The sequence below is a fragment of the Camelus bactrianus genome, chromosome 8, assembly GCF_048773025.1.
Source record: "Camelus bactrianus isolate YW-2024 breed Bactrian camel chromosome 8, ASM4877302v1, whole genome shotgun sequence".
Lineage (NCBI taxonomy): Eukaryota > Metazoa > Chordata > Mammalia > Artiodactyla > Camelidae > Camelus > Camelus bactrianus.
This window is the reverse complement of record NC_133546.1, coordinates 59,543,550-59,555,576: the sequence shown is the minus strand read 5'-3', so window position 1 is coordinate 59,555,576 and position 12,027 is coordinate 59,543,550. Positions and strand designations below refer to the sequence as shown.

The window sequence follows — 12,027 nt, the reverse complement described above, 5'->3', positions numbered from 1 at the left end:
AGGAAAGTACAACTAAAGTACCAACCCTAAACTCAAGGACCTTATCATAACAGAGGGCACAAAAAAAATGTGGAGGTTTTACTATCAAAATACTGGTTAATTAGAAACACACACAGAAGCCCCTCGGTTTGCAAATCCAAAATTCAGGCAAAAATAGCAATTCGCATTAATCTTTGGGTATATGGTTCTGTCGGGGAAAATGACTCTCAGAAAGTGGAGGTAACACCAAAAGATCACTTTCTAACTGTAAAGGGAAACTCTTGATGTGCAATAAAGGGATCACAGTGTCATTATCCTAACCCAGTACTTAATCTTAGCAGCTACTGATAGGCCAACAAGATACATGTCTCCCACCAGAATGAAATATAAGGTACATATCACCTCCAAAAATGGATTCTACCTCCAAAAAGCTGAATTTGAATATATCAAGTATTTTGTTAAAGTTCTATTTACAGGAAAGACAAGAGATAAAATGACAAGGGAAGGGACACCACTGGCATGGCAAAACAAAGAACATATCTGGTTCCATGTAATTACCAAGTGTGATATATCAATAAATGTCATGCAAACATTTAAAAAATAATTTACCTGGTCTTTGTCCCTAATTCAGGACAGAGCTTCAAAAATTATTGGAATTACCGGGAGTAAGGGTGTCTTTTGTTACTCACTAGAGCCCTTACAGACCGCACTGGGTTTATTAGGCTACGTACTCCTGATGGGCCTTAGACAGTTTAAGAGAGGAACGACCCAGGGCAGAAAGACTAAGCACTGACTGGAGGGCTGAAACGTCCAGCTCCACCTCCACCCTCTGGAAAATGGGAAGGGGCTGGAGACTGAGTTCAATCTTACAGCCAATGACAGAAAAAGACCCCAATAAAATGCTGGGCTTTCCAAGTTTGAGAGCTTCCTGGCTGGTGGACAAAGTGACGTACCAGGAAGGTGGCACACCCTGACTCCACAGAAGTGCCTGTGCTTGGATTCTTGAAACCTTGCCCTATGCGTCCCTTCCATTTGACTGTTCTTGAGTTATATTTTTTATAATAAAACTGTAACACGTACAGTACATGTAGAGCCTCCAATCAGTTCTGTGAGATGATTATGGTACCTGAAGTTGTGGGAACCCCTGAATTTACAGCTGACAGGGCATCAGTGTAGGTGGGCCTCTGAGACTTGCGGCTGGAGTCTAAAGTGGGGGCAGTCCTGTGGAGGACCAAGCCCTTGAACCTGCAGGGTCTACACTAACTCTAGGTAGCCAGTATCAGAACTGGACTGAATTGTCGGACACCAGTTGGTGCCAAAGCAGTGAAGAAGCCAGATAAAGCCAGAAGGTGGAAAACTGTAAAACAACTGGTCAGATTGCTTCAGCAAGGTAGTGTTGGCGGAGGGGAGCTGATAAAGGAAGAGTTCTTATTCCCATACGAGTAGGAAGATACAGAAGAGCTACATCAAGGTATTAACAGTATGAGGGAATCTCTGGGGGAATATTTCATTGTTTTGCTTTCCTATCTTTTCTCATTTTTAACAATACATATATATTGCTTCTATATTAATAAAATATTTGCACATAAATGTTCACAGCAGCATTATTCACAATAGGTGAAAGCCCAAATATCAACAAATGAGCAGATAACAAAACATAGTATATCAATACAATGAAATGCTCTTCAGCTATCAAAAGAATGAAGTACTGACTCATGCTAAACATGGATTAACCGAGAGAATATGCTGCATGAAAGAAGATAACAAGGTCACATATTGTATGATTCCATTTATAGAAATGTCCAGATGGAAGGTAAATTAGTGGTTGCCAGGGGCTGCAGAGGGGGGAAGTGGGGGTAACAGCTAATGGTACAGGGTTTCTTTTGGGAGTGATAAAAATGCTGTAGAATTAGATGGTGGTGATGGCTGCATAACTCTGTTGACTATACTAGAAAACACTGAATTGTACACTTATTTTTTTTTTCTTGGTTAACCTGGCTAGGGGATTATCAATTCTGCCCATATTTTTTAAAATATTTATTTAATAATTTACTTATTTTTCAGTTGAAGTACAGTCAGTTTACAATGTTGTGTCAATTTCTGGTGTACAGCACAATGTTTCAGTCATACATATACATACATATATTCCTTTTTCATCTGAATTGTACACTCTTAAAAGAGTGAATTTTATGGGATGTGAATTAAATCTCAGTAAAGTAGTTTTATACACACAAAAAGACATTCTAAAATATAAACTGAAGAAGAGAAATCCTCTCCATGCCAGTTTTATTTTAAAAGTACAAAACAAGGTTATCTATAAGAAGGATGAGAAATGTTGGTGAATGGGAAGGAGGTTTCACTGGAGAGAAGGAGGCTGGACTGGCACACAGCACTTCAGGTGCAGCAGGGCTGGAGTTTCCGTGTGGACTCCAAATGAGGGTTCTTTCTACCCAGAGTAACTGACCAAACACAGAGATATTGCTAACCAAAATGGGTTGCTATTCTCTCCTCAGTCCTGGCTGACTGGCTGACAGAAACCAGAACACTTTATAGTCAAAAGCAGTCAGTGTTCTAAGAGCCCAATGTCTAAGTAGCCACTTTATTCTTAAGCAGGCGGGGAATAAATCTCTTTCTTCATTGAATATGGCAGAGCTGTAATTCAATAGGGTTTCCCCCCGGCAGAACACATTTTTTTCCCCAAGCCCAGCATACAAGGATGTACATGATAACTCCCACATAAATTTCTCTGGACTAAAGTTACAAAGCCCTCCTGAGGCAAGTGGTAGGATCAGACAAGTCTATCAAATAGACTAAGAAATTATATATAGAAATATATACCAAACATCTTAGAAACATTTTATATTTTACAGCATTATTATCATCTGGGAGATTTTCTTTTCATTTTACCTTTAATTTCAGTATCTGTTTTACTACTCTATTTCAAACTATACTTACTTGAAATTAGTAGTTACCATTTATTAAGCCCAATTAGTTTAAAGGCAAGATTGGTTCAGTTTTAATTAGCTAAGGATAATAATAGCACCTAAACAAAACAAAAACTTTGACAGCAGGCAGGGGACAGAAAATAACAGTGGAAACCAACAGCCTTAAAGAGCACAGAGAAAACAAGTAGGAAGATTGTATTTTACCTCTTGAAAAATATTTAATGATGCTGATGAAGACAGACTGTCAAAGCTGTGGGCAATTCTATTACACCAATTCAGTAGATCCCTTAAAAAAAAAAATGGGGGTGGTTGTCAAGAAATAAATGACCATAGGCCAAAGACAGCAAAGGCATCTGGGGACACTAACAATGTGAAGACAAATGGTATTAGAAAAAAGATTAGAAAAAAGATCACTAGGAAGTGATCTGACTCACTTCTCCCCCATCCATGCAACTAACTCCCAGGGCAAACTGAGGGGGGCTGCCCCATTTCTGATTCTCACTTCTAAAAGGGAAAGTCAACCAGTGAGAATGAAGCACAAAGGCCCAGGATTCTATTATATAGCAAAACCCAAGGGTCTTATTTAAGGCCTCAACTGTCACAGAAGGACAACCAGTGAAAGAATTATGTCAGTAACTATTCCCAATTCTTAAAGTTATCTGTTAAACTTTCAGTTATAAGATAAATAAGTACTAGAGATATAATATACAATGTGATAAATATAATTAACACTGATGTATATTATAAATGAAAAGTTGTTAAGAGTTCTCACAAGAAAAAAAAATGTTTTTACTATTTCTCTAATTTTGTATCTATAAGATGATGGATGTTTATCAAACTAACAGTAATAATCATTTCATGATGTGTGTAAGTCAAATCATTATGCTGTGTACACTGTAAACTTACACAGTGCTATATGTCAATTATCTCTCAATAAGGAAAAAAAGTTATTTTTTAAAACTAAAATAATGTTACCTTTATAAACCTTCCTAACTCAGAAATTAGACCCAAAGGTCTAATTTCAAAACCTATTTTTTTGTAACCATTCAGTTCCAGCTAGTAAGAAGTTTGGAGGGAAGTGTTTTTTCTGTTTTTGTTTTTAATTAAAAAAAAAATTGGAAGGGGGGTAAATTAGAGTTATTTATTTATTATTAATTGCAGGACTCTGCACGTGCTTTAACACTGAGTTACCCTCCCCACAAGGGAAGCAGTTTTAAAAATACCAACTCAAAAGTGTCTAGCCCAGTACCGTAGAGACAATTCTCTTCCCTCAAGGGTCAGTCTTTTATTTCCTCTTCTGGTTTCTGAAACTTCTTCGGGTGCCTGTTCCCCTCCAACAGAACTATCACTCACAGAGTGATGTTTCTCTCCAGTAAGCTGGATGTAAATGTCAAGCAGGTGATCGGTTGCTGCTGATAAACTGGGATATTTGTTTTGAAGAACCTGGCAGCGGGAGAAAAAAAAGGAAAGAAAATTTAGCAGTAGGCGTAGTGATGTTTAAAAGCAGACGTAAACTGCTGCTGGCATTAGTCAACCAAAAATGGATTCTCTGTGAAATCTGCCATCTTTACTATGAATTTCTACCCTTACCCATGACCTCAACTCCTCAAAAACCTTCGTTTTCCCTGGCCAGAACTCAGTCATTTGGCAATCTCACCACAGCTTAGGGTACACAAGCTAGATGGGGAAGGGGTCCAAGCAACACAGGCATCCAGCACCTAGGCATTTACTCACTGAAGGATCCTGCAAGTACTATGTACTCTAACTGTAAACAATTCTAGTACAGTCATCGTGTCATTTCTCAGCCAAAAGCAAATAAGAAACAGTTAATGGGAAAAGGAAACATAAGGTTTTAAAAGCAGACCACAGTAAAAGGAGCTCGTGTTAGGTCCTGATAAAAAGCAGTTGATCTTTAAAAAGCAGACAATTAAAAAAAGCAAAAGATCCAGTCCTATTCACTTTGGTAACTTTTGAGAATTTTTTGCAGTATAATGCTTTGTGCTCTTAATACTGGTTCCAAGGTTTTGATATGGATTTGTTCGGTCAAGTCTATTTGAGAAGGAGGAAAATATTAAGTCTATATTAGAAATATTACCATCTAGTACATTTAAATTAGTTTGAGAAGTACATCACGATTCCAATTTATATATTAAATATCCATATTTTATATACAATAAATATGTAACATCCACATATTTACAAAGATAAAGAACTAAATCTTTTTTTTAACATTGTTTGATTTATAATAATTTTACAATGTTGTGTCAAATTCCAGTGTAGAGCACAATTTTTCAATTATACATGAACATATATATATTCATTGTCACATTTTTGTCTCTGTGAGATACCATAAGATCTTGTATATATTTCCCTGTGCTATACAGTATCATCTTGTTTATCTATTCTACATTTTGAAATCCCAGTCTATCCCTTCCCACCTCCCCGCCCAAGAACTAAATCTTTTAACAATGTTGTATCAGGTGATATAGATCTCATAGCTTTGATTTCTTCATACTTTTTTTTTTAACTAGAGGATTTTACAACAAATATTATTGAAAACATATACTTCAGACGTATTAAAAATTAAGGAAGGGCAGAAGAGAACAATAAAATAAAAAAATTCACTTTTTAAGGGATACACATGTGGACCTTTCAAATACAGAATATACATTTTTGTGTGTGGAGGGAATATTTTCAAAACTGATCATGTATTTATGGACATTGGCCATAACAAACAAAAGACAGACTTATTTACATCACTCCTGAAACAGAAAGTTCCCTTGTGAGCCTTCTGTAATCACTTCCTTCCTGATTCTAATCTCTCAAGTTTTGCTTTCAAGTTGTCATAGACAGGGGGTCATAAGGATATAGTGTGCAGTTGGGTTTCTCTTACTAAGCACGTTTCTGAAATTCATCCAGATATTACTGAACATATCAGGAGTTTATTTTATTTCTGAGTAGTAATTTCATCATATGAGCACGTATATTTATGATTAAGATGAAAAACAACCTACTTGCACTTGTAAAAAAATTTTTGTTAGCTTTAACACTTTAGAAAGGGCTCAGTTATTTGGAAAAAAAAGTTCTAAGTAGAGAATATTTATATGTACCCACCAATTGGTCATTTTCTACCTTAGCCAAAAAATCTTGTTATTACTAAAAATGTCAAAATTTACAAACAGTATCGTGTAATAAACAAATCTGACATGATATGGTTACCAAGTTGACATGTATTTTAAAGACTTATTTTAATAAGCATTTATTAAGTACCTACTTTGTCTCAGGCACTGTTTCAGGAACAGGGAAACAAAACAAAATAAGGAATGAAGACCACTGTCAAGAAACTCCACCTAGTATAAGCAGATATGGAAGCAAAATCAAGCTTGCAGCACAAAGGACAACATGGTCAGCCCTGCTTGGGAGACCCAGGAAGGTTTCATGGAATGGGAGATGCACCTGGCAGAGGTCACCAGGGACCACAAAGGGGTACTGCCAGCAGAGAAAGCAGGCCATCTTCAGCACCAGCACATATTCAAAGTGTGTGGGGGAGATAAGGGTGAAAAACTGCCAGGGGCAAGTTCCCTGCACTTACTAGGTATGAAACTAGCATCACGCAAAATAAAAAATTGTATTTCACTCTTTGAAATATAATTTGCTATTTCAGCAAGAAGTCAAAGGCAGTCGTCTAAGCATTAAACGTCTGGGGTTAGCAGCAACAGAAATGCCCTTTTTTTGTGTTCCCCATGAAGTCAGCACAGGAGATTATTTTATTTCCTAAGTAACACACATAGGTTTTTAGCTACCAGTCATTCATTTAAGAGAATGTTGTTAGGACTTATTAGTAAGTCCAGAAGCTTAGAAATAACACACGAGCTTCTGAAAGTCAGCTATCTCAATACGACACATGTCACTTAGGTGAGGGGTGCAAGTTCCTGCTGCACTTCTTGTGAGCAGTGACTCACTGCTGCCATGACAGGAATGGAAAGATGAGTTCTAGGTCTTACTTCAAGTACAGAAACAGCAATAACAGAGTAGCTGTCAAAGGTTCTCCCCATCCTCCCAATACATCACACCTAAATGTGAACTTCAGGCCTCTCCTTTAAAGAACAAACTCACAATTTAAGTCTGAAAACAAAACATTTAAACATATACAACAGCAAAAGAAAGAGATGCATAACAACAGAGCAACACTATAAACGTTCACCAAGTGTCAGGCACTGAGTGCATGCTGGGGACCCAAAAGGTAAGTTACTGGAGGAGCTTATAGTTGAGGGGGAAAGACATATGGGACACATAAATACACAAGTGGGAACTAGAGTGAGGTAAGGAACTCACAAGCCCAAAACAGGATGTAAAGTTATAAAATCACATCATCAAGACAAGGCTTCTTAAGAGATTAATTACATGATCAAGGGTTTTCCAGTAATACACCAGACTCTGAAAATCCCTCTGCTAATAAACACCTAAAATGTTAGACAAAGTTTTTGAAAATGTTGGCCTGTCTCACTTATTTATCTAAAAACTTACACCAAGGAAGAGGAAAGCATCCCCCTGTGGCTGAATCACCACTGACAATGCTCCATTTGCTACTCTTCAAGATGAAGAGTGGGGAGGATGAGAAGCTTCCCAAGTGAGGAGGGAGACAGAAGGGAAGGCGGGAGGTTGGCAGTACCCTGGGTGAGGCATAGCTCCTCATGATCACAGATAGCCAGCGATACTGCAAAGGGAACTGATGTATAAAATCTATAAAATAAGTAATCTCGAGTTTCATTAATACCCAGACCAAAATGTACATGAAACTGTTAAGTGCAAAAGGCATTAGTTACAAGTCAACTTAGTAAAAAAAAAGATCCCTTGGGGACAACTGGGAGACTTAAGTATGGTCTGAGAATTAAATGCTTACTGAGGAATTACTATTCATTGTATTGGGTGTAATAATGATATTGTGGTTATATATGGAAATGCCCTTAAATATTTAGAGATGCATGAAGAGTATTTAGGGGTAAAATGTTATTGTTTTGGGGGTTTTGGGGGGTAATTAGGTTTCTTTATGTATTTTTAAATTATGTTTTTATTTTATTTTTTAGTGGAGGTACTGGGGATTGAACCCAGGACCTTGTGCATGCTAAGCATGTACTCTACTGCTAAGCTACACCTTCCCCCAGGGGTAAAATGTTATGAGATTTGCTTTCAAATATATCAGCAAGTAAAAAATACTAGGTGAAGTTAACACAGTAAAACATTAGCACATTAACCGTTAAATTTAGGGTGATGAGTATTTTGGTCATTCATTTGGCTATTTCCTCCATTTACATGTAAGTCTAAAATTTTTAATAATGAAAAGTAAAAAAGACAAGCATTAATACTTCCTTTCTCATCACCACATACCTCATTCAGTTCTGTCTTATCCATGTTATCCAGGTGAATTTTGGTCCAATATTTGTCTAACAGAGTCGCATGACTATTCAGTGGTCGATACCAATTTCCTCCACAGCTCAAGAGCCTGTATTTCAAAATGAAAAACAGAGTCACACAAAATTCCCAGTTTTAATCTTGAATTGTGCCCCTGGTTATTCCTTGCTAGACATTATCTCACATCTGAATAAAACTCACAGTCCCTTCTGTTGCCAGATACCACTATGTTGGGCCTACAGGGAAGATGGCAATGAAACGCTGCCACTGACCTCAGGCATTTTGATCTCAACAGTACGCTTCTTCTCCTTAAGACAGAACTTCAGGAAAGAGAAAACATAATCCAAGACCCATAGCATTAAAAATAAGTTCACTGCTTAGTACTAAGGGCTACAGTACGTAAAGATTACTTAAAATGCCCAGAAGAGAACGAATACTCATTAGACACATACTCTGCGCAAACCACAGGCTTACAATAAAGCCGCTTCATTTAATCCTCAAACGACTGCCCTGAGGGGATGGTGCCTTCTTTCCTTCCAACCTTAGGAAGAGGAGAGTAAGATCCCTTGCTCCCTCAACTGTGACTACAAATGGCAGAGCCAAGAACTGAATTCGAGTTTGTCTGACATCCTTCTATGATGTCCCATGACATTCTGGGAAATCTATTTAGCAGGAAAGAACTTTATGATCACTGTGAACAAAATCAGGGTCTATTAAAATTAACAGGGCCTAGCAAGGTGTTCCCTGAGAATTGTAAGGTTAGCTCTGTACTCATCTGGGCATGAATGCTCACAGAGGTACAGTAAACACTAATTTAACCACTAAATATGTGACAATAGTTTCACTCTTGGCCATTTTAAGACCTTGGAGATGCTATACAGGTACAGAAAAATAGTAGGAAATAAACCACTGTCTTCACATTATTACAGAATGTAGGTAGGGACATATACTAAGTCTGCTTAGGTTTTATTCCTTTGTTGATGCTTATATTCAATTAAATTTTTTAAACTGTTTGAACTCCACATGGCTTCATCATCACCACATCCACCACATCCACATGGCTTCATCATCACCACATCCAAGGCTGGGTGCTTACTATGTGACAGGTCTTCAGTGCACATCATATCACCTAAACCTCCCCAACTTTTATCAAGTTGTAAAGTAGGTATTACTGGCCCCATCATAATCAGCTAAGCAAGGTACACACAGGTATGGAGTGTCAGTGTCAGGACTCAAACCCAGGGCTCTCTAACAACAGTCTCATCTCTGGTTATATTTGAAAACATAAAAACAAGATAAAGTTTTTTAAGACTGGTTACTTGTTTTTAAGTGAAACCAAACAAAGCTTTTATTTTCTAAATTAATTATCTCCATTGAAAACAGGAATGAGAAGGCTGAATCTGTCACTAGTTCCAACTAACCACGCTCGAAGTGGGCTGAGAGAACTCTACTGCAGGACTTTCGTACTCAGCGCTCTAGCATGTGGACTCGTGGGGAGGAGGCTCCTAGTGGGAACAGGTGGTTAACAAGACCTACCTCCTGGTTGCAAAGAACTGAAATCCAGGAGCCACTTTCAGACAGTCCCCTCGGCCAGGAATCAAGAGCTCTCCATTCTCCAAAAGAGGGATCAGCACAGAAACCTACATCACAAAACCCCAGCGAAAAAGCTATTAAGACAGAAGTAACAACAACAACAACAACAAAAAGCCACCCTCGCACCAAATGAACACATCCTTAAAGGAAACCTTACTTGTCACAGCGTGAACTGGGGTGAAACAGGAGTTAGGAAGATTGGAGCCACCTAAACTCCAGTAGAACAATTTATTTGTTCAACAGTCACTGAGTACCTATTATGGACACTAAACATCTAGACATGGATGCTTCATCTCTCTCTAAACCTAGAGATTCTTCTTCTCTCCCTCCCCTCTCCCCCTTCCCCTGTTCTCTCCTTTTTCTCTCAAACCCAAGAGCAGAAAGTCCATACACAAATAGCTTTAGGGTTCACATTAAAAGAAAATTAAAACCAATCTTGGAAAAATCTGCCCAAAGGAAGATTTTCTCATTCTGCAATATATTTTTTTGGTCATAGTTTACAGAGTACAGAAGAAATATGGACTGCCTCCATAGCTAAATTTTACACACATAGAAAACTGATTTTTTCAAAGTCAAAAATGTACACCCAGTTTATTGTCTTTAATGGAACACAGACAAGCATCATCTCTTCATCTGTCCTCAGCCTACTGCTCTACAGATGCCATAGCTGGGAAGTGGGGTCTCAAAGTTCTCAATGTAACTGTAACATGGGTAAGATATTTCCCACCAGGCCTATTTCTGGAAAGGCTGTGAAATTGGTCACATAAATTCAACTAAAGGAGGAAAAAACAACTGCAAAATTGATCAACAATTCAACTATTAAAGGAAATAGTACAAGCAGAATTTTATTGACTTTCTATCAAACAAGAGACCAGCCAAGTAACCCAAGAACTCAAACCAGATTACGTAGGTAACCAACATATCATCTCTGATGACATATCTCTGTTGTTTAAATAATCCCCCAGAATCACTATTAACAAAATGCTCTTCAAAGACAATAAATTAGGGAGTTACTAGAGAGATGACATACCACGTCTAAGGGGGCATAGTCAATATCTTCCAGAAGGATCCAATGTCCTTTTGTGGCTGCCTGTGTCAGGGTGCCAGGCTGCCACACAAACTCTCCTGGGACATCTGTGCAGCGATACATTCCTAACAGCATCTGCAGAAGGAAGATAAAGTAATTATTGAAATCACACACCTGAGGTGCCAATGCTACATCCTGTGATTAGTTCCATTAAATTTCCACAGGGCTGCAAGCAGGCACCCGAGATGTTACAGCTTGGCTCTGTTAGTTATGAAGAAAACCAATAACTATTCTCATACTCCTTTAGCAAAAATAAAAATTTAATGCAAATATTCACAAGCACACTCACGCAACACAATTCGCCATTTCTTAGTTACCTTACTGTCAGTCTGATCTCCAAGCTGGACTTTGAGAAGCTGAGGGGGCTTCCTTCTACCTGTCATTACAGCTAAATGTTCAACTAGGGAAGTTTTGCCACATCCAATTGGTCCTTCCAATAACACAGCATTCTGAGAAGCCACTGCCATAGCCAGGGTCTGAAGATTTTTGCAGACTGATTCAACCAGCACATAAGACCTAAAGGCCAGCTCCTGTTCACGAGAAGAACTCCTATTACTAGCCTAAGGAGGCAAATGAGAAAGAAAAAGCTCGTCAAGAAGAGTCTTTCCATAAAGGGCACAGGTTAACTTCTACAGCAATAGAAACTGATGTTTACATAAACCTCTGCCGATAAATTATTAGTACAAGAACTGTAATAACAATAGGTATGTCACCCAAAGTAAGGATCTGACTTTTTTCATTTTCTGTCTCCTCCAATCTAACCTTGGGGACGGCAGGGAGGAAATATACTAATAAGTTTAATAAAGAGTCTTCCAAAGTTTAAGAAGCCAAAAAAGTTGACACATGGGGGATGGGAGCAAACCTCATCTGTCACGACTGGATTTTTGCTATTCTAGGATTTCCTGCCTAAGATCAAGAATGCACACAATAAGTACACTTACGAGGAAATAAGGACACTAAAAAGATATTTTATATTATAAAATTGTACAATTTTTCCCAGGTGTAATAAAG

The 12,027-nt window shown here is 38.0% G+C and overlaps 1 protein-coding gene across 2 annotated transcripts in view; it reads right to left on the bottom strand.

Moving 5' to 3' along the window:
* Positions 1 to 12,027, bottom strand: part of MDN1 (midasin AAA ATPase 1) — a 140,073-nt gene that overhangs the window by 106,421 nt on the left and 21,625 nt on the right. For both annotated transcript variants that reach the window (XR_012508730.1, XM_074368618.1), the window contains exons 6-11: positions 11,334 to 11,576; positions 10,960 to 11,091; positions 9,873 to 9,976; positions 8,313 to 8,427; positions 4,174 to 4,367; positions 3,129 to 3,210 (exon numbers count right to left, since the gene is read on the bottom strand). Coding sequence is in view for 1 of the 2 variants with exons in the window: in XM_074368618.1 (XP_074224719.1) it covers positions 3,129 to 3,210; positions 4,174 to 4,367; positions 8,313 to 8,427; positions 9,873 to 9,976; positions 10,960 to 11,091; positions 11,334 to 11,576 (870 nt within the window). In the remaining variant the exon portion in view is untranslated. The remainder of the gene's footprint in view (positions 1 to 3,128; positions 3,211 to 4,173; positions 4,368 to 8,312; positions 8,428 to 9,872; positions 9,977 to 10,959; positions 11,092 to 11,333; positions 11,577 to 12,027) is intronic.